Source organism: Aethina tumida, chromosome 4, assembly GCF_024364675.1.
Source record: "Aethina tumida isolate Nest 87 chromosome 4, icAetTumi1.1, whole genome shotgun sequence".
Taxonomy (NCBI): domain Eukaryota; kingdom Metazoa; phylum Arthropoda; class Insecta; order Coleoptera; family Nitidulidae; genus Aethina; species Aethina tumida.
Genome location: NC_065438.1, coordinates 18,622,024 through 18,646,013, shown reverse-complemented (window position 1 = coordinate 18,646,013; position 23,990 = coordinate 18,622,024). Strand labels below are relative to the sequence as shown.

At 29.9% G+C, this 23,990-nt stretch overlaps 3 protein-coding genes across 4 annotated transcripts; 2 read left to right on the top strand and 1 right to left on the bottom strand.

Moving 5' to 3' along the window:
- The first annotated feature begins 727 nt into the window (after window positions 1-727).
- Window positions 728-3,432, top strand: LOC109601861 (pre-mRNA-splicing factor CWC22 homolog). The gene is made up of 3 exons (XM_020018152.2): window positions 728-1,808; window positions 1,866-2,990; window positions 3,048-3,432. The coding sequence occupies exons 1-3, from the start codon at window positions 845-847 to the stop codon at window positions 3,368-3,370; spliced, it is 2,412 nt and encodes an 803-aa protein (XP_019873711.2). The 5' UTR covers window positions 728-844; the 3' UTR covers window positions 3,371-3,432.
- On the bottom strand, window positions 3,381-6,659 carry LOC109601862 (EF-hand domain-containing family member B). The gene is made up of 10 exons (XM_020018153.2): window positions 6,437-6,659; window positions 6,207-6,383; window positions 4,992-5,172; window positions 4,812-4,941; window positions 4,576-4,755; window positions 4,288-4,525; window positions 4,043-4,238; window positions 3,911-3,991; window positions 3,684-3,856; window positions 3,381-3,627 (listed from the first exon to the last, which is right to left on the bottom strand). Exons 1-10 carry the CDS (start codon window positions 6,500-6,502, stop codon window positions 3,430-3,432), a joined length of 1,620 nt encoding a protein of 539 aa, XP_019873712.2. The 5' UTR covers window positions 6,503-6,659; the 3' UTR covers window positions 3,381-3,429.
- Window positions 6,660-6,768: 109 nt separating this feature from the next.
- Window positions 6,769-22,236, top strand: LOC109601879 (ras-related protein Rab-5B). Of its 2 annotated transcripts, none has more exons than XM_020018174.2 (4): window positions 6,769-6,947; window positions 15,943-16,196; window positions 18,172-18,461; window positions 20,730-22,236. In XM_020018174.2, the coding sequence occupies exons 2-4, from the start codon at window positions 15,952-15,954 to the stop codon at window positions 20,840-20,842; spliced, it is 648 nt and encodes a 215-aa protein (XP_019873733.1). In that variant the 5' UTR covers window positions 6,769-6,947; window positions 15,943-15,951; the 3' UTR covers window positions 20,843-22,236. The 2 variants fall into 2 exon arrangements, with proteins under 2 accessions (XP_019873733.1, XP_019873734.1); XM_020018175.2 differs by lacking the exon at window positions 6,769-6,947 and adding an exon at window positions 7,234-7,627.
- The last annotated feature ends 1,754 nt before the right edge of the window (window positions 22,237-23,990 follow it).

The following is a 23,990-nucleotide window of genomic DNA, read 5'->3' as shown; positions in this document are numbered from 1 at the left end:
CAATGATTAAAAATCGTCTTCAGATATACACTGTGGCCTGAAAAATAGCATAAAATTTAAAATGAAACATTTTGTAAGACAACAATAGTTTTTAATTCAAATTTTGTCAATCAGTATATTAAATACATTTATATATTCTATATGTTCTTTAGCTTTTTTACTTTAAACACACATTAATCTAATTTAGTTGGCCAAAAATTTACGTTTTCTAGCACTATTTAAAAATATTCTGAATAGTAAGAAAGTATGTAAGTATGAAAAATTAGTACTATATTATTTTATTGAATAACTCACTTTCAGTGGAAAGAAAAATATTGCACTGTAGAGAAGATGGAAACAATAATTAACATGAAAAAACAAGGTTCAAATATTGACCAAGACTAAGGGACTGGACCTAATGCTTATCAAAAAGGAATAAATTAGAAGAATCGGGAAGGGAAATTATTTCTTATATTTTAGATATGACTGAATGAACAAGACTTGTTTATTTTAATAATAATACTCCACACTTACAGTGGTGTACAGAAAAATAGCACACATTACTACTTAATGTTAATATAATCATATATAAATAAAAAAAATAAATTCTAAATTCTGGAGGATAATTGATACATTTTTATAACACAATTTCTTCCTTTGGAGACATTAAATTTCTATGAATTGGTACGACTGAAGCCGGATTGTTTGTGAACCAGTCATACAAACCAAACAATTAACTTAACCCCCAAAATAACCTGTGCAAATAAACAGTTTTTAACTAGCGCATTACCTTGTAACGTTTTCCAATTTTTTTTTAATTAATTGATTAAATTGTGTCGTGTTGTGAGTGTGCGTGCTATATAAAATGACCACAGACACGGAAAAAAGTTCACCGGAGGCGCGAAAGCGTCGAAAAAGTGCTTCCAGGTCTCCGACTCACAAAAAGTCCAAGTCGGACTCCAGAGACGATCGCGATCGCAGGAAGCGGTCGCGAAGATCACGGGACAGGGACGAGAAACGCGACAGACACGGGGGCAAGCGGCGTTACCACGATTTGGATGCGCCCACAGAAGAGTACCCTAGATATTATGGGGAGAGCAACAAACAGAACAGTGATAGGTACTGGAATAAGTACCCAAAGAGGGATGAACATGTTGTGGGGAGCAGATACTATGATCCTGTTAGGGAGGATCGCAAGGAGAAAGAGGAGAAGGAGGAGAATAAGGATAAATCGGTGATCACACCCAGAGAAAGAAAAACAGTGGACCTGCTAACATCCAAAACTGGAGGTGCTTACATTCCTCCAGCCAAGCTGAGGATGATGCAGGCTGAAATCACAGACAAGTCCTCAGCAGCCTACCAACGAATAGCCTGGGAAGCATTAAAAAAATCCATTCATGGATACATAAACAAAATTAACACATCCAACATTGGTATCATAGCAAGAGAATTATTACATGAGAACATAGTGAGGGGTAGAGGTTTGTTGTGCAAGTCAATAATTCAAGCCCAGGCTGCCTCCCCCACATTCACTAATGTCTATGCTGCTTTGGTGGCTGTTATCAACTCAAAATTTCCAAATATTGGTGAGCTACTTTTAAAAAGATTAGTACTTCAGTTTAAGAGAGGCTTTAAACAAAATAACAAAAACATATGTATATCTGCGGCAACTTTCATTGCACATTTGGTTAATCAGAGAGTGGCACATGAAATTTTGGCTCTGGAAATACTTACATTGCTAGTCGAGTCACCCACTGATGACTCAGTGGAGGTAGCCATTTCTTTTTTGAAGGAAAGTGGACAAAAATTAACTGAGGTATCCAGCAAAGGTAAAAACACAATTGTTAATAATTGTTACATAAGTTGAGTAAGATTTTTGTTTTCAGGTATAAACGCCATATTCGAAATGTTAAGGAACATTTTACATGAAGGCCAGTTGGAGAAAAGAATCCAGTACATGATAGAAGTCATGTTTCAAATAAGAAAAGACGGTTTTAAGGATCATGCTGCTGTGATAGAAGAACTAGATATAGTTGAAGAAGAGGATCAGTTCACACATCTAATCACACTGGAAGATGTGAAACAGGTCAACGCCGAGGATATTTTAAACGTGTTCAAATTCGACGACAAATATGAAGAAAACGAGGGCAAATACAAGACCCTCAGCAAAGAAATCCTCCAGACTGACAGTGACTCAGAATCAGGTTCAGAAGGGTCAGAAGAGGACTCAGATGATGAGGAGGAGGAAGAAGATGAAACCAAGGATCAAACTATTATTGACAACACAGAAACCAATTTAATTACTTTGAGGAGGACTATTTATCTAACAATCCAGTCTAGTTTAGACTTTGAAGAATGTGCACACAAACTATTGAAAATGGAGCTGAAACCTGGTCAAGAAATCGAATTGTGCCATATGTTTTTAGATTGTTGTGCTGAACAACGTACTTACGAAAAGTTTTATGGTCTGCTGTCGCAAAGGTTTTGTCAAATTAACAAGACGTATGTGGAACCTTTCCAACAAATTTTCAAGGATACTTACGCCACAACCCACAGATTAGACGCAAACAGACTGAGGAATGTCAGCAAATTTTTTGCCCATTTACTTTTTACCGACGCCATAGGTTGGGAGGTATTAGAAATCATGAAATTAAATGAAGAGGACACCAACAGTTCCAGCAGGATATTTATTAAAATCTTGTTTCAAGAACTAGCTGAGTACATGGGTCTGGGCAAATTAAACAAAAGGCTGAAGGATGAAAGCCTTAGCGAGCATTTTGCGGGACTGTTTCCAAGAGACAATCCCAAAAACACCAGATTTGCCATCAACTTCTTCACTTCAATAGGTTTGGGAGGGCTGACGGACGAGTTGCGAGAGCATTTGAAGAACGTACCAAAGAATTTGGAAGTTGCAGCCATCAAAAAAGACTCCAGTAGCTCCAGCAGTAGTAGTAGCAGTAGCAGCAGCAGTTCTAGCAGTGATTCCAGCAGTTCAGATGACAGTAGTTCAGGTAAACCATTCATTTTTATATTTTATTCAGAGTTTTAAATTGTTTTTCTGATAACAGATTCATCGTCCTCTTCTGAGGATGAAAAGTCAAAGAAAAAGAAGAAGAAAGAAAAGGCCAAAACGAAGAGAAAGTCGAAGCAGGATGTTGAAAAAGTCAAAGGTAAAAGTAAAAATGGATCAAAAGGTGACAGGGAAGATCGGAAGGAAAAAAGAAGGCGGGATTACGACCACGACAAGAATAAAAATGAAGAAAGGAGACACAGAGGTGATCGCGAGGAGAGGCGGAGGAGGTCACACTCCAGGGAAAAGCACAGGGAAGGAAGGAGTCGTGATGAACCCAAACATAAGAGAGATCGGGAGGGTCACAGAAGCAGAAAATAAAACATACCTATAAAATAATGTGGTGTATATTGTAATATATGAAATATAAGTTTTTTTATTTATTTCGGCGCCTCTTCTTCTTGCTTTACTGCGGGGTACGGGAGGTACTGTTCCAGGAGCGTTTTGAATGTATCTATGCACACCAATCCAGTTTTGTCAATCTCCAAGCCTTGCTTCCAGATTTCCTCAAATGAATTTTCCGGAAATTCGTAGCCCACTTTTTCGAACAGTTTACGCATGAAGTCGGCAGTCCGAGGCTGAAATCAAAACTATTTTTGTGTCTTGATTCGACTCACAATTTTTGATTTTCTACCGCAAAAAAGTCCCGGAAGTTTAGGCCGTAATTGGTCCAAACATTTGGATTTACCACAGCTTTGACTGTTGTGTAAGGACCTAAACTGTCAATATCTGCTGCACATTGCCCTTCCACTTTTTGTGGCAACGGAATATCGTGACGAACTGAAGGAATTCCAGCCGGAGGCATTGCTTTAAATTATTGTCATGTAATATGAATTACAAAATTTGGTGATATTGTTATACCCGAGTGATCAATCATGTGTCGATCACAGTAAATAGCTTGTTGATATGACGTGGTAAAATACAAGTGATCCTCCGGTATATCTAAAATTGGCACTCTTTAATATTTTTCTTAGTTGCTTCTTCTAGAAGTACCTTGAATTTTCTGAATTTCTATCAAGGGTTGTTTCGGGTCGATCATATCGACAAATCTGGTATAATCTAACATGTCATTTTTGTCCAATATGTTCAGGAACTTGCAAAGCTTCCTAATATATGTCTTGTTGAAATTTAGTCGACTTGTCATACAGATATTATGTACTGTATCAAATGGCAAGATACCCTTTTTCTCCTAAAATATTTAGTTCGAATAATCGTTAAGACAAATTCAATCGGCATACTTTGTCGTTGAATATGATCAGCTTCAAAAACTCCCTCATATTAAGGTCATACACCGAAACTTGTTTTTCGGCAGAATCCCTCAGTTTGGTCAGCTCCTGGAACCAAATCAAGAACTGTCGCTTGAACTCGCTGGGTTCCACGTTCCTATCCTTCATCAAATCCGGAACTGAATATCTGTCCCACTTCGTGGGATTGCCGAACGCCAGTCCCTCCGGCACGGACTTAATATTTTGGTAGCTGAAAATTTAAACCATAATTTTGTGGTTTACTACCCGCGTACTACCAACGGAGCCAAAGGTTTTCCGAATGGGGGACGCCATTTGTTCACGTAATCCGCCCTGATTTTGCTGCAGTAAGTCGTGGGTTCCTCCATGAACCACTGGGTGCAACACTGCATCCCTACGCCGCGGGGATCGTAGTTGTAGCGTTTGCCGTATCTTTTGTTTCTGTCGTAAGGTTGCTCGTACCTACGAAAATGTTGTGTTAGCTCGCATTTAGTTAATCTTACAGATTTAAATGGTACTTTCTGGTGAACTGTTCGCTCGGGTTGAAATTGTTGTGCGTTTTCCTGTACCAATCGTGCCCGACCTGACTGTCGTATTGTACTTCGTAAACCGTTTTCGGTGGGTTCACCAGATCTTTGGCGGTCGTTACTAAAAAGTTTCTTTTTAGATACGAAATTTGTTTAACATGTAATTGTTACTTCTGTGGTTCGGCATTCCGAATGTGAACTCTTCGGGATTTAGCCCTTTGGGCAGATTTGGAACTGGATCTCTAGGTTTGCCTAGAGGCTTTTGCCAGTATGATTTGTAAATCGTTTCTCTTAAGTCATTTATTACGGTCTGGAATCTGGTTTTCACACCAGGAAATAATATGGGTTTTATCTGAAATTTTAGTAGTACCAGTTTTAATTATTAAGGAAATTTTAAATTAACCACTAACGACCTAAATTAAGAGATCGGCACAGATAAATCACAAAAATCTCAAATTACTTATTTTTCTATTTAAAGTTGTAAATAATGCTTCTAAAAGAGGTGGTCTAAATTTGGAAGCAAGCAACGATATAGAAGTGCAGAATCTGGGGTTCCCCTGCTTTCCATGCCACTGAATTTAAAGGAAAAAAGATTTGAAATTTAGGGAATAAAATACATATACCAAATCTTTTTATTAGTTTAATATATATAAATTTTGATGAGCATTCGGTCCAGTCTCTGCTCTTCACCAATTTCATCAAATTCTTTGATGTAATTATTGTATGTTATTGACTGATAAGGCATAGATCCACTCTTTCATTTAACTCCACACTGTAAAATCTAATGGATTAAGATCTGGTGACCTTGGAGGCCAATTTATAGGAATATCATTCCCACCGGTAAACCATTGATTTGAAAAATTTTAGGAGAGTCACTGACGACATTGTGGACAAAAATGGGGAATGGTTTTGTAATTAGACATTCGCCGAGAGTTAATATATACTTTTTTAATTTTAAATTAAACAAAATTATTTCTTTTAACTCAATTTAAATTAAATATTTTATTGTTTTGTTTTTAATTCTAAATCAGATAATATGAATAGCCCAATATTCAGTGGCTTAGAAAATAGGATCAGAAAAAGGGGGAACCCCCAGAATCTACTCCATCATTATGTAAAAATTATTCCATTGAATTATATGTATTTTGGCGTAATACACACTAAGTTTAAAGAACATTGGACCAAAAAAACAATTTTTGAATTTTTTTTTCAGGAGGAACTACCTAATATAGTAATATACACAAGGAAAAAATATTAAATAATTGTGTACTCTTGAAGTTGTGAATAATTTGGAAATTACAACTATCAACATTGTTGTGTAACCACATGTAGTAGATAAATTTGTTTATATTTGGCAAACACTCCTCCAATTTCCGGAAGTACTACCTGATCAGTCCCCAAATAGGCTTTATTCAAGAATGGTGGCAACTCTTTGGCAGGTTTGAACTCGTCCTCTCGCCAAATTTTTGCATCGTGCTGTAACGCAGTTACTTTATCATCGACTTTGTATTCCCTCAAGCAATTGGCCATCGATTCGTTCGCATCTCCGAAGACCTTGCCCGCCTTAAAAATCACCAAATTACTTCCAGACCTCTGAATTACATAGGAAAAATTACGGGGCAAATGTACGGAGATCGATCGATGAATCTTCCTTCGTAAACGTTCGTTTTGATGCCTTCCATTACGGATATAAATAAATGTACAAGTAGAAAAACAAATTGGTGTGATTTGACAAGACAAATTTTAAGTTTCCCGCTTTGACGTGTTGGATGACGGACCAATTTCCAGACACATTAAAAGGCTATTATAAATTAATGCAGTTGCATAACGATGTTTTCGATATATTTATAAGCAGGTAAGCATATTGAAACAGGTAGTTCGATTCGCATTTAGGCCGAAAATAAATCGTGATGTGGCCAATCTAGCTGGTGAGTTTCGCTCACTGAGGTTGGCAGCGTCTGATTGTGTAGCTGTCATTTTGTCCCCGTTAATTTTATTCATTGTTAAATTGGTGCTATCGTCAGAAAAACAATAAGTTATTAAGGTGTTTTTATGTCGAAAGAACGTGAAAATCATATTTGTGAAAGTTGATCTCGTAACTAGGAGTTAGAATACAAGCATAACAAGGTAGGTTAGACGGTTTCGGTGTTTTTTTTATCGCCACAAATGCGTCACAATTCCCACAATACAATTTTCATGTTTTATGAGCGAGCGAAAAAATCCCACCGAACCTGTTGATCGAAATCAATCGTACGGGAGGAAAACGGTGCGATTTATTCGGTCAGCTGATTTTTAACGTTCGTCCCCGTCCTTGGACGGACGGGCACCGGAGTATTCGCGTTTTTACGCCCCCCTTTTTCTTTGTTATTGGGACACGACGATTAGTCTGGGCGATTTCTCTATTCCGCCCCGCGCACTCAACGCAATCGGTGCCGCGGCCGCAGTCTCCCCCCCGTCCGTTGATAAAGAAATGTTGATCCGCGATAATGCGCGACTCCTCGACGACTTGTAAATAATGATGGTCTGGTGTTGTTTAACTTCGAATTACGGACAATGATAGGTGTTTATTTACGGACCGGGCGGCAGTAAAATTGTGCTTTTTATGTGCGACAATCAATGCAGCGAGTGTTCCTACAGCACGTACGCGTGAATTAAACAAAAAAAGAGCGACGACAAGGAGACGGTGTGTGTGAAAGAATTTTAATTGATTTCGGGGTCCAATGCAGCCCGATACGGGTGCACTGTTGTGCAGTTATTAATACAGCCGCGATACAGTCGTGGTTTCATGGTTAACAATATTTATTGAGGTAACACGGTTGTTTAATCGTTTTATAAAATCAATAATCACGGCTTATGTGTACGGAAACTTTAAAAAAATGTTGCTACGATGTTTTATGGAGTTAATAGATTCGTCAAATTGAGTCATGTGTTAGATATGTTGTTAGTATTTCCTCAGATTAAAAAACTGTTCATTCATATACCTATCTACTGTGCAACATTTGAATAGGTTTTAAAAAGTTATGGGTACTAGAAAATGTACCTACAATTCACCAGTTTTATTGATTTTCCATTTTTTGAATTATTTTATGTCTGTCATGTGAATTAAACTCAGTACTTTTGAAATCACTGAATTAAACTAATTTATATATGGTTTATTTCATTATGTTTTTGTAAATTTATTAAATTTGGGTAATATTTTCTTTATTTTACGTTTTACAACATTTTTTTGACAAATATTTAAGTTCAGTAAAGGTCGGAATGTTAATTTGGGTTTTCTATTTGCTTACTTGTTATAAATGACGTAACAATGGTTAAACAAGTATCTGTTTTAATTGTATCTAAATACATGATTGTTTGTAAAATCCTTGACTTTGCTTATTATTGTATGTTTTTAAATTTCTTTGTTAGTGAGCCATAAATAAAATTTGAAAATTATATATTTTATGCATGTATAAAATAACTCTTTGACATTTATAGATTAGAAGATATAATTGAATTCCAATTTTTATGATTTATTTTTATCGTTTACTGTAAACAATAACCAAATGAATAATATTAATATTTGAATTGGAATGATATTGTGTAATAAAAAAATTAGCCTACTTTTTGAAAATGAAGTGAGTTATTCAAAAATTAAAACCACACTAAATAAACAATGCCACTTTCTAAAACATTTCTATAAAATTAAAGGAATTAATGTTAACATAATTAGGAGTCATGAGTTTGTGGTTAAAGTCTTTGTGGAATTAAAATCTGTAATTAAGTTCAATTTTTATTATTTATTTAATTAACTTATCTTAAATTCAACATATAATTACATACTTTTTGACAAGTAATTAATATAAAAATTAAAAATGTAATAAATTATGCCATTTTCTGCAACAAATTTTTACAATCGCAGCATTAACAACCTCCTAAACTGACCATTATGAACAGAATTGAAAATTATCATTTAATTATGTCATTTATGTTAAATTTTTAATAAAATTTTACCATATTCTAAACATTTTTATGAAATTATTGCAATATAAACTGGATAAATTAGTCACAAACTGAAAATTATGAATTGGTGTAATGAAAAAGGAATAATAAAAATGAATTTTTTCTTAAATAACGACATTTAAATTGTTGCCATTTGCCATAAAATCAATAATCACGGCTTATGTCTACGGACACGTTAAAAAAATGTTGCTACGAAGTCGTTGCTGTTTCATTAGGCTCATACATTAGTAAATTGAGTCATATGTTAGATATGTTATTAGTATTTCCTCAGATTAAAAAATATGTTCATTCGTAGTTCTATCTACTGTAAAACGTTTGAATAGATTTATGAGTACTACAAAATAGACTTACAATTCATCAGTTTTGTTGATTTTACATTTTTTGAATTATTTTATGTAAATTAAGCTCACTGTACTTTTGTAATTACTGAATAAAACTAATTAATATATTTGTAATTGACTTATTTCATTATGTCTTTGTAAAATTATTAAAATTGTGTTATACTTTCTTCATTTTACGTTTTACAACATTTTTTGAATAAATTTTTAAGTTCAGTAAAGGTCGAAATGTTAATTTTGGTTTTCTATTTGCTTACATGTTATATTTGACTAATTGTTTCTAAACACATAGTTGTTTGTAACATTTTTTTAATAAATATTTATGTTCAGTAAAGGTCTGAATGTTAATTTTGGTTTTCTATTTGCTTACATGTTATATTTGATTAATTGTTTCTAAATACATAGTTGTTTGTAAAATCCTTGACTTGGCTTATTATTGTATGTCTTTACATTTCTTTGCCAGTAAGCCATAAATGAAATTTGAAAATTATATTTTTTATCCATGTATGAAATAAGATGTAGATATAGATTAGAAGATAATTAAATTCCATTTTTTATGATTTATTTTTATCGCATACTATAAACAATAAAAAAATAAATATAGCCTATTTTTTAAAGATTTATTTATGTAGTTTATCTTAAACCGTTGATAAACGACAATTTTTTGGCAAGTGGGTAATTCAAAAATTGCAGCCACATAATTTATGTCATTTTCAAACACATTTTTATAAAGTTATAAAAGTTAAAAATTTATTCAACCATTCACAAATTAACAATTAATTAAACAGGATTGAGGGAATTTTGTGGTAAGAGAATTTTTATCATTTATTTATGTAACTTATCTTAGAGCTAACAAAAAATGACACATATTATGAAAAGTAATTCATTTAAAAATTAAAAACATAGTAAATTATAATATTTTTAATCAATTTTATAGTATTGGAAGAATAAAACCTCGTAAAAGAATCATTATTAACAGAATTGAAAATTATGATTTAATTACGTAATTTAATTAAAAGCTTAATACAGTTGTACCATATTATCCAAATTAATTACAGGTTGAAAATTATGAATTTTTGATAAAGATTTTTTGTAATCAAATTATATAATTAAAGTGATTTTTTCTGATTTATTTATGTGACTTATCTTAAACCTTTGCTCAACAACGACAATTTTTTTGACAAGAGATAAAATAATTCATAATATATTTTTGGCATTCTCTAAAATATAAAAGTACTGAAATAAAAATCCAGTAAAGTATTGACAAATCACTATTAAGAGAATTGAAAATTATGGTAAATATTTTCTATTATCAAAACATATAATTAAACTCAATTTTTATGATTTATTGATGTAATTGTTCTTAAATCTATGATGGCGATCACAAATAAATAATTCATTTATTAAAAACTTACTATAACAGAAACATCGTAAATTAATCACAAATTAATGTTAACAGATTAACAGTTTTTTATGATCAAAATATGTAATGAAAGTTAATTTTCTTCTATCTGTTTATGTGATTTATCTTAAACAACGACAACTTGTGACAAAGGAAAAATTAATAAATTAAAAGCATAATAGACCTTTGCCATTCTCTAAAACATTATTAATTATAAATTCATCTTTAAGGTTTTTTTTATGATCAAAATATATAATGAAAGTTAATTTATTTATATGACTTACCTTAAAGCTTTGTTAAACAACGACAATTTTTGACAAGGGAATAATTCCTAAATTAATTTTTGTCATTTTCTAAAATATTTATAAAATTACAGGAATAAAAATCTTGTAAATTATTAACAAATCATTATTAATAGGATAGAAACTTATGAATCAGTTGTAGAGATTTTCTATAATCAAAATTTTTATTACTTTTTGATTTGATTTTTCAACAATGATAAGTGAATAACTCATAAATTATAAGCTTAATAAGTTTTTACCATATTTTTGAACATTTTTATAAAAATACAGTAACAAAATTATTATGAATTCATGTTTAAGGTCTTTTATAATCAAAATATATAATGAAAGTTAATTTTTCTGACTTATTTATGTGACTTATCTTAAAGCTTTGTTAATCAACCACAATTTTTGATAAGGGAATAATTCGTAAATTAATTTTTTTTATTTTCTAAAATATTTATAAATTTACAGGAATAAAAATCTTGTAAATTATTAGCAAATCATTATTAATAGAATTGAAAATTATTAATCAGTGGTAGAGATTTTCTATAACCAAAATATATAATTTAAATCAATTTTTATAATTTATAGATTTGATTTTTCAATAATGACATGTGAATAACTCATAAATTATAAGCTTAGCAAGGTTTTACCATATTATTGAACATTTTTATAAAATTACAGTAACTAAATCAACTTAAATTATTCACAAATTAAAATTGACAGAATTGAAAATTATAAATTTATGTTAAAGGTTTTTTATGATCAAAGTATATCAATCTAATTTATTTATGTGACATATTATGTGTTTATCAAATGAACAATGACAATTTTTTGACATGGGAATAATTCATAAATTAAAAGTACAATAAATTTTTGCCATTTTCTAAAACAATGTAAAACTAAAAATAAAATTCTAGTTAATTATTGGCAAACCATTATTAACATAATTAATAATTATGAATCTGTGGTGTAAAGTTTTTATATAATTAAAATATATATTTAAGCTCTACTTTCATGATTTATTGATTTGATTTTTCCTAAATCTGTGATATGTGAATATTACATAAATTAAAAACATAATAAATATATATTTATTATGCCATATATAAATATAAATTATTTACAAACTAATACTAACACAGTTGAAAATATTCATACCCAAGGGGGCAACTTTTGGCAATTAAATAATTTATAAATTTTCTAAAACATTTGTTTAAAATTACAGTAGTAAATATCTCTTGATTTAGTCACATGATTTATTTATCTTATCTCAAACCTTTTATTAAAAAATAATAAATAAATTAAAAATTAGTATTATAAATATAATTATAAATTTTGTAATACATATTCATAGTACTTAGACTACATTCACAAATCCAATATTCGCGAAATTGAAAATTATGGTTTTGTGGTAAATATTTTGCGTAATCAAATCCACTTGTGATATAATCAGTGGAATTATTAACATACCACATACTACTGATATATGTACAGCGGTTCACAATTCTTCTCCGAATCCGTGCGATCATTTCCGTTTCCGATAATTTGCCACCGTTACGTAGTGATATTTTAACATCATTCCATAATTAATATCAAGTTCAAGTGACAGCACCGCCAACAAATAAACGCTTGGACTTTACCGCTGGCAAAATTATTCTATTAGGCTAATTAATGTTTACCAACGGCGACGTTATTGAAATTTTTAGCACGAACGTTTTTAATTTCTCTAACAGGTTCATTGCCGCCGTAATCGGATGCACCACTTTATTAATAATATAATTATTTATGTTGGTCCTCGTCGAGTGGTTTGTAAATATATAGCGAGTTCGAATTCGCATCGATTTTTTCCACACTCCAACGATAAGATAACGAAAGACGGGGCACTTGCTGGTGTTCCGGGAAGTCCCGCAACTCGAGGAAGTTACACGAGGCCGATGAGTTTCGAAAGGCGACTTTCTAAATGCGTTTCGCCGTGCCGTTCGGAATTAATTAAGACCCGCCGACCGCTTTGGAACGATGACCCTGCCTGATTTTGAGATGGATTAGAATATGCGGATTTATATTTCCCTTTAGTTTTTTATTGGGGAAGTTTTGTTAGGTCGTTATGGTTTCGAGTGCTTTAACTAAAACTTGCTGTGTGGTGCTTATCTTTATTGTATTATTATTTTTGGACACACAAAATAGCTGTTGTTATGGATATTTCAAAGGAAATAGTACAATAATTTATCTTTGTTATTTTCGATCAGGATTATTTGATAATAATCATGAAGTTAATTGTATTTATAGACATATAGAGTAAATATGATTTGTGATGAAAATTTAAGTTGTCTAACTTGTATATAGAAGACAATTAATTATCTTATAAATTATATTTAATTAAGCAACATCTCTCTAAAATAAGCAAAATACTTTTGAATGTCTTGAATTAATGATTATCTTGATAATTATCATTTATTTATCGATATTTTTAATAAATATCAGATTTTCTGCATCTTAATTTTCAATTAAAGTCCTATACAAAATTGATTATATAATTTGTTATTTTTTAAATAAATTTCATTAATAAGACTTAATTATAATTTATAATAAAAATTATTTAAATTATCTTTTTAATTTATAATTTTATTTTAATTTTTTTTTATTTTTATTTAACTATTCAATATCTCTTTAAAATAAGCAAAGTACTTTTTGAAAATCTTTAAAATTGGTAATTATCTGGATAATTATCATTTATTGATAATCAAGTGATAATTTTAGTAAATATCAAATTTTTTACGTCTTAAGTTTTAATTAGGATGTACAAAATTAATTGTTTCGTTTCTGTTGATTTTTTGAAATAAATTTCATTAATAAGACTGATTATAATTTGTAATAAAAACAATTAAGAATTATTAAAATTATTTTTTATTTTATAACTTTTAATTATACATTATCTCTTTAAAATAAACACATTACTTTTGTATATCTCTAAAATTGATAATCATCTGAATAATTATCTTTTATTAATAATTAACTGATATTTTTGATAAATATCAGATATTTTAGATTCTAATTTACAATTAATGTCATGTACAAAATTAATTATATCTTTTCTATTGATTTTTTAAATTAAATTTCATTAATAGCACTGATAGTAATTTGTAATAAAGGAAATTTAAGAATTATTTAAATTATTTTTTATTTTATTTTAAGATATTTAACAATACTGTATCTTTTTAAAATGACGAAAATACTTTTGAATATCTTTAAAATTGATAATTATCTTGCTAATTATCATATATTAATAATTAACTGATATTTTTAATAAATATCAGATTTTCTATATGTTAATTTTCAATTCAAGATTTTTCTGTTGATTTTTTAAATAAATTTCATTAATAACACTTATTATAGTTTATAATAAAGAAAATTTAAGAATTATTTAAATTATTTTTCATTTTATAACATTTAATTATTTAATATCTCTTTAAAATAAGCAAAATACATTTGAATATCTTTAAAACTGATAATTATCTTAATAACTGATTAAAATAATATAAAAATCTTTTCTGTTGATTTTTTAAAGTAAATTTCATTAATAACACTGATTATAATTTGTAATATAAATAATAATAATATATAGAAAATTTAAGAATTATTTATTTTTTATTATTTTATAACATTTAATTATTATTATCTCTTTAAAGTAAACAAATTACTTTTGCATATCTTTAAAATTGATAATTATCTGAATAATTACCATTTATTCATAATTAACTGATATTTTTGATAAATATCAGATCTTAATTTTCAATTAACGTCGGGTACAAAATTAATTATATCTTTTCTGTTGATTTTTTAAAAATTTCAAAATCATCTACAAAATTAATTATTTCAATTTTATATTTAAATAAATTTTATTAAAAAGAATGATTATAAAATAAAGAAAATTTAGGAATCATTTAATATATTTTTTTATTTTATAACATCTTTAACTATTCAATATCTTGAAGCAAAATATTTTTGAATATTTTTAAAATTGATACTGATCTAAGTAATTATAATTTAACCTAGTTAGGTAATTAATTTAGATTCTAATTGTCAATAAGAAAATAATATAAATATATTTTTTATCTTATAATATCTTTAACTATATAGTATCTTTCTAAAATAAACAAAACAGTTTTGAATTTATTATAATTATTTGGATAATTATTTATTTTTGATAATTAAAAAACCGTATTCATTCTAAATATGTTATATTTTACGTCTCAATTTATTAGTGATACAGATTATAATTTATAACAAAGGCCATTTTAATGTTATTTAAATTATTCTTTATCTTTTATCTATTCCAATTAGGCCAAATCTCTAAAACAATCAAAATAATTTTAGAATTAAACCGTCCACTTTGAAACGGTGACCCGTCCGACTTTTTTCATTGGAAAATTGGCCCAGTCTTTTCCTTTTTACGCTCTCGGTACACAAAGTTATTATTGCATTACGCACGCCCGCAGATTAAATCGGCAAAAGTAAATATTTACCAGCGGATCATATAAGAGGGCAATCGATAAAAGGCACGACATCGGTCCGTTCTTCATAATTGATATTGGTTCGTACGAATAAAAAGGCCCTTTCAATGCGCTACATCTGACCGTAAATCTCCGAATGCAATATTGAATCGAACAACAACCGTGACGTAATTAAACAGTGATTGATATTTACAAAGGGAGTAATTTATGCAGGAATGTCTGGCCTGGGTTAATGATGAATGAACCGATAAATTGTTGTTTAATACCTGCACGAAACTTATATGAGTCACATTGCAAATTCGACGGTTGCCATGTACCCAGTTTATTATTTTAGTTGCGAATAGTAAACATGGATGTTTCGTTTTGTGTAGGGGTTATCGTTCCGTTTGTATCAGTGTTCCCATGTCTCATAAATTGATCGTAACCCAATACTGCATATCAGTATTGCAAATTTACTCGACAAACATTCGTTTCGGACGCAGGAATTTCGTTGGAAACGTACGTAAATTGCCGGTGAATTTTAAAATTATTGTCACAAACGTAAAGTAAATTGGGAAGAGATGTAATTTTGTTTGGTTGCAGTAAGAGAAAATGGCAAACCGAGCTGGCCAAGCGCAGAGACCTAACGGTTCGACCCAGGGCAAGATTTGCCAGTTCAAGCTGGTATTGTTGGGCGAGAGCGCCGTCGGCAAGTCGAGTCTTGTGCTGCGTTTCGTCAAGGGCCAGTTCCACGAATACCAGGAGAGCACGATCGGCGCCGCCTTCCTCACACAGACCATCTGTTTGGACGACACGACGGTCAAGTTCGAGATATGGGACACCGCGGGACAAGAAAGGTACATATATGTCTTCCACTTTAAATCTCCCCTGTTTGTATTGGTCGGTTGTGGTTTGGCGTTTTTATGGTAATGGGAATGTGTGGCTTTGTTGTCTATTTCAGTTATGGTTTTTATTTGCGAAGTTTCGTAAGGACTCTATGGATTCGGTTGCTTTTACAAAAACTTACTGTCTGGTGCTTATCTTTATTGCGTTATTATTTCTGGACACACAGAAATAGCCAAACTTAAGGATATTTCAAGAGTATTATTAAAAAAAATTGTTGTTTGCTACTTTCAAACAGTGAATATAATCACTAATAATTATCGTCATATTTATACTTTGATACCTACCAATTGATAATTATATCAAAATTGCTCAAGAACTTGAGATTGTTAGAAAATTCCACATATTTGTTAAAAAATAGTTTTGAATATATTAAACATTGGACATTATATGGACAATTAAAAATTATTGATAATATATATATATATATTAAAAGAATTGATGTTTTCTATTTTCAACTGGGATTAATAATATTTATACTTTTATAAAATGGTCCTTGAATATATTAAAAAATTGAAAATTATCTGGACAATTAACAATTATTGATAATTAACCTATATTTTTAACTGATAATTGTCATAATTTTTATACTTTGTTAATTATCAATTGATAGTTAATACAAAATTGAAAAAGGAAGGTTTGGATTTCTCCCAAATTTGTCTAAAATGCTCATAGATTCTTGTAAAATAGTCCTGAATATAATAAAATATTTAAAATTAATTAACAAATTGATAATTAACCATATTTATTTTAAAAAATATTATTTTCTATTTTGGACCAGAATTTGTTGATTAAAATCACTGATAATTGTCATAATTTTTATATTTTGTTAACTGATAATTATATCAAAATTGAAAAAGGAAGGTTTAGATTCCTCCCAAATTTGCCTAAAATGTTCATAGATTCTTATAAAATAGTCCTGAATGTAATAAAAAATTGAAAATTATCTGGACATTAACAATTATTGATAATTAACCTATATTTATTTTAAAATTAATTGTTATAATTTGTATACTTTGTTTATTTTCAATTGATAATTAAATCAAAATTGAAAAAGGAGGGTTTGGATTCCTCCCAAATTTGTCTAAAAGTATCCATAAATTATTATAAAATACGGTCGAATATATTAAAAATTTAATGAAATTATCTGGACAATTAAGAATTATTGATAAATATCCCATTCTTTTTATAAATACCCTTATTTGTTATAAATATCGAATTTTTTAGATCCTAATTTTTAACTAAATCCAGTTCAAAATTTATTATATCGCTTTTTTATCTTTTGAATAAGTTTTATTGATGGAACTGATATATAATCTGTAAAAAGGAATTTTAAAAGTTATTTTCATAATTATTTTTTATCTTATAACTTAATTAATTCTTTAATATTTCTATAAAATGAGTGAACTTGTTTTGATTGTCTTTAAAATTGATAATTATTTTAGATACTTTTTTGATAATTAACACATTCTTTTTATAAATATTGAATATTTTATTTTTTTAACATAATTAACTACAAAACATTTTTCTGTTTTTGAATATTACTTAACTAGTTGATAGTAGCTTGTTTATCACTGTCTCGATCATTTTTTTAACCAACTATTAAGACGAACAAAATAGTGTCCCCAATGTCATTTGTCATTGTCCATTTCCTGGTTCCAAACGTTACTTCCTATTTCTGTCTCGTTTAAGGAACTGTAAATAATCCATAAACTGTCACAGAGAAAAAAACCTTCACGAAATATTCCACACGAATAAACAAGCTTTGTTTTGTCGAAGACCGATACGGCGGCCAAAGATTCAACAAACCCATAAATCCCGCAATATCGCATCGGTCAGTTTTTGACCCGCCAATAATTTAATTGTTCATTGTTCCGTTTGTTGAACGTTGCAATTTCGTGAATTGTAATTTTGAATTGGTGTGTCCAGGTATCATAGTTTGGCGCCGATGTACTACCGCGGCGCCCAGGCGGCCATCGTCGTCTACGACATCACGAACCAGGACACGTTCGGCAGAGCGAAGTCGTGGGTGAAGGAGCTGCAGCGTCAGGCGAGCCCGGCGATCGTCATCGCCTTGGCTGGCAACAAGCAGGACCTGGCGAACAAGCGGATGGTCGAGTACGAGGAGGCTCAGACCTACGCCGAAGAAAACGGACTGTTGTTCATGGAGACGTCCGCCAAAACGGCGATGAACGTCAACGACATTTTCCAGGCGATAGGTGAGTTTCGTCGGAGAAGCTCCCACGTTAGAATTGAATTAATTTAATTGAAGGGTGTTTTTTGCATAAAGATTCCACTTGGGCGGAGGCGCAAATGAGTCGCAGCTATTGACCTGCGAGAAATTTCATTTTAACGAGTGAAACGTATATTTTTCTCTACTTGAATGCGTTTTATTAGTGTTTATTTTATGCATTCAGACAAGTATCTTTATCTAAATGTTGTCAAACAAAGAAGTTTTCCGACCCTTTTATATTGACTCAAAAATAAGAAATGATTCGTAAGAATTTACGTCAAAAGACGACAGTGTATTTTTAGATAGTAACAAGATTATACAATTTACGTAGTTTATAATGCAATAAGAAACGCACGACTGAAAACTGTCTAGTGCATTTAACGAAAATACATTGTGATCACTTTGACAAAGTCAAGTAATGATTTGTTAGAATGGGTCAAGATCAATTGATTAGTACTGTACTGGTGTTTGTTTGACACTGGCGATCTCTGTTTATCGCGAGGAGTAGACGGCTCGAGATAATATTATTTTTTTATACAAATTTTAGAGGTTTTTCCTTGTTTTTTAGATATTTATATCTTGCATATTATAACAATTGATTATAGACAAGTAAAACTATAAAAAATGTGTAATTTGAATTATTATATCATTAAATACGATGTACTTATGTTATATCTGTTTTATAATATTACTTATCTTGACAATTTTTATTACCATCGAATTCCAGTTGATTTAAAGAAGCAAAACTAGAAGAACTTGTTGAGCAACTTGAATTTAAATAATTATCCTTTAAGCACCATTATTTATAACATCATTCAGTTTCATGTCATTTTATATATCAATTTTACAATATTATTTAACTTGAATATTTTTGTTAAAATCGAATTCCAGACGATTTTAAAGAAGTAAAACTAGAAGAACTTGTTGGACAACTTGAATTTAAATAATTATCCTTGAAGTACCATTTATTTATAACATCATTCAGTTCCTTGTTATTTTATATCAGTTTTACAATATTATTTAACTTATATCAATTTTACAATATTATTTAACTTAAATATTTTTGTTAAAATCGAAGTCCAGACGATTTTAAAAAAGTAAAACCAGAAGAACTTGTTGAACAACTTAAATTTAAATAAATATCCTTGAAGTACCATTTATTTATAACATCATTCAGTTCCTTGTCATTTTATATCAGATTTACAATTTTATTTAACTTGAATGTATTTATTAAAATCGAAGTTCAGACGATTTTAAAAAAGTAAAACTAGAAGAATTTGTTGGACAACTTGAATTTAAATAATTATCCTTGAAGTACCATTTACTTATAACATCATTCAGTTCCTTGGCCTTTTTTTTCAGTTTTACAATATTATTTAACTTGAATGTTTTTGTTAAAATCGAAGTTCAGATGATTTTAAAGAAGTAAAACTGGAAGAACTTGTTAGACAGCTTGAATTTAAATAATTATCCTTGAAGTACCATTTATTTATAACATCATTCAGCTCATTGTCTTTCTATATCAGTTTTATGATAATATTTAGTTTGAATATTTTAGTAAAATTGAAGTTCAGTCGATTTCAAAAAAGTAAAACTAAAAGAACTTATTGGGCAGCTTAAATTTAAAGAATTATCCTTTAAGTACCATTTATTTATAACATCATTCAGTTTCTTGTCTTTTTATATCAGTTTTATAATAATATTTAGCTGGAATATTTTTATTAAAATCGAAGTTCAGTCGATTTTAAAGAAGTAAAACTAGAAAAACCTGTTGGGCAGGTTGAATTTAAATAATTATCTTTTAAGTATCATTTATTTAATACGTTGTTCAGTGCCTTGTTCTATAATATTATTATAATGTTTTGTAATATTATTTAATTTGAATATTTTTATTAAAATCAGTCGATTTCAAAAGTGTAAATCTAGAAGAACTCTTTGTTATCCTTTATTCATTTCCTGAAATTTTTATATCTGATTTATAATATTTAATTTAAACACATTACATTTGAGGTTCAGTCGATTTAAAAGAAGTAAACCTGGAAGAAAATGTAACGCAACGTGAATATAAACAATTGTTCTTCAAGTACCACTTATTTATAATGCAATACGTGGGAACAAAAAGGTTTTCTCATTGTCGGACTCAGTGTGAACTTATAAAAGTTATATAAAAAGTGTCATAAAAATGTTTGCCCAAATTTTGTAATATTAAAAATTGTAATGTGGTATATAATAATTAATTAAAATATGTTTTCAGCAAACAAACTACCGAAAAACGAACAAACCACGGGCCAGGGCAACAGCGGCCAGGGCAGACGGCTGGCGGAGGGCGACACGGGCGCCAAAGCCGCGGGTAACTGTTGCAAGTGATGGCCCACAAGTATCTGGGCCGGTGTTAATATTAACAATGAATTGGACTGTGCTATGACACTCTAGTGATATCTACGTGTAATAAGAGCCATCTCTCTTTACCTAACCATTTAATAACTAAAGAAACACTGTCACGCGTTTTGGTACGTTAGTATAATACGTTTGCCACCATCCCTCCTCCAGCGAGGCACCAGCGGTTATTATTGCATTAGTAAACGCTGTCCCGAAAACAAAACAAAAAAAAATAAACTCCTTCGTCCCCCTCCCGATGATTTTATTTTGTTTTTATCCGTATGGAAATTTGTGATAAATGTACCTATTTTTAAATTAGCCTTCGTTCACAACTGACAGTGTGGGTAAAGTAATAAACACATTTGGATTGATGATAGTGCACTATACGTTTTTAATTTTCAATCTTTTATTCACTTTAAAGTGCAATTATTGTTATTTAGTCCACTATTTTGTATGAACGTCATCAATCTTAAAATGTAGCACTTTCAATGTATACTTATCCAAAAAAAATTCTACCAAAAGTGTAAATTGAAAGGAAAATATATGTGTATTTTATTAGTGTCGTTTCCAGGAAAGGTATGTTTCATAACAAAAAAACTATATTAAGTTATTTTAATAATATATATACATATAGAAGATAGTCCTGTTTCATTCTGTTTTGAAACTTACTTTTATCAAAACAGGTGCATGACTGATGTATAATTTTTAGAAAGAACACGTTTCTTTTTATATTGAATTGATATGCTCATTGATTGATCAATTGTCATGCATCTACTTAAATTTATATATACTTACGACAACAACTTAGTGTCTTTTGCTGGTCCCAATTCAATGCAACTATCGATAGTTGTCTGAAGTGTAATGTAATTTAAGTGCTGTTCTCACACACAGAACCATAAAATATTTTTAAAATATAAAGTGTGCGCAAGACTGATTTGGCATCTTTGATTAATTATTGTATTATATTAATTTTTGGACATATTGATTGAAAGTTTATGGTTTAGAGACTTTTTAACTAGGCTATCAAATCAAGTAAGCTTACTAAGTAATTTTTATATAAGGGAATGCTAATACTCAGTTCGGTTCCAATTGGGCACGTGCAGTGTTTATTATCAGGGTGCCAAATTGGTCTATGTAATACATTTTACAATCGTATATATTATTTAATAGATGTACAATGTAGTAAGGTGGTTGTACAGAATTTTAATTGAGGATACTAACATCATAAGAATGAAATCATGTATTATATTTGAATATAATTATTATTAAATTTATTATTATTTTATTTGCTTCTTGCTTATAATATGGTTATCAGTATTCTGTATGCACAGAATAGGATTGTACAGGAACCATACCAATAAAGTTATTAAATTTAAACTTAATTGTTTTTTTATTTCTTTCATCCTTATGTCATGAATGTTATTGAAGATTTTATTAGAGTACACTATTGTATGTATTACAGTAATTGCATCTAGAATCTGTCCATTACGATTTTAAATTATAAACCGGTTACTATAGATGATTTGTATAAAATTATTACATAAGAAAAGAAATACTAGAACCTTTTAAAAATAAGTGGTCAGATAAAAAAAATCTGTTTGAATAAAGTATTAAGAAAATTAGATATAAATCATTCTTTAAAAATAAGTGTGCAAGATTTTTTGGACATTCAGGTCCTTTTCTGGTAGAAAAGCATCATGTTACCATGTAATGTTAATTAGGAAATGTACACATCTAAACACAATCAAAATATTTTATATAAATTATTACACTATATTCTTTCTAAAATTATTCATTTTGTACCTAAATCAAAATAATTTAAAATTTAATGCCATGACTCTTCCATTAATAACTAGAATTCATTTAAATTTGATTTTTTGATGTTTTAATCAAGACTTTAAGTCGTTTCGCATATTTTCAGTTGAATTTAGATCTGGACTTTGTGCTGGCCAATCGAGAATCTCAAAATGATTATCTTTTAAACAACTTTGACTCATGCTTCGGATCATTATCATGTATTAAAATTCATATAACTTGTAATTGATTGTTGGTAAATGATTCCATTACATCTCTCATGATATCACTATACAGGAACGGTTCATTTTACTTATAATTTTCTGTAATGGTCCTATATCATGCCAAGAAAAGGACCCCTAACCATAACGTTTCTTCCACTGTGTTTCAAAGTTTTTGTAGTATATCTAGAGTCCAATCTTTTGTCTGGGGGATCACTAGCGTATTGTTTGCAATCTAATCCTATTCTATTGAATTGATTCTTCGCCAAAATAAACAAAATAAATGTTCAATGTGCAGAAATAACAGATTCTTCAATTACTAACAACAATTCATCTAAATTTAATGGTTTTTGGTGTTTTATTCATGTCGTTCCATAAGTTTTCAATTGGATTTGGATCTGGACTATGGCCAATCGAGAAGCTCAACTTCTTTAGACGCGTTAGGCACTTTTTGGTAGGGGAAAATCTTATGGTTCGCATCAGCGACATGCTCATGGCAGGCGCATGCGCAGTGTGCGCCTTAGACACTTTTTGAATGGGTGAAATCTCCTCGTTCGCGTCACCGACGTACTTATAGCAATATGTATGTATCTATAGACATAATTCAAACATTACGACTTCTATCGGCGGTCTCTATAACTACCAATTTTTTTTATTCTGACTGGACAAAATTTGAACTAAAATCTTTAAAACAAATACTAAAAAATTTTTAATTTTAAATTTTGTGCTATTTGACTGGCCCTGTATTTAGTGAAATATTTTGTAATACTTCTCTGGACTACTTTTATCTAAAGAAATGTAGTTGTACCGAGTACAGTTACAGTGGCACATGCGCTGTGTTTATTATCAGGATGCCAATTTGGTCTTTGAAATAAATATTTTACAATCATATTAATAAATGTAATCGTATTGTATTTGAAATTTGTAGTGCTTAACTGGGTTATCAATTCAAGAAACCTTAATAAGTAATTTTATCTAAAGAAATGTGGTTGTACTGAGGAGAGATCCAGTTGCACATGCGCAGTGTTTATTATCAGTATGCCAATTTGATTTTTAGACATGCGCAGTGTTATTAGGACGCCAATTTGAACTTGTAAATACATTTTACAAACATAAATTAA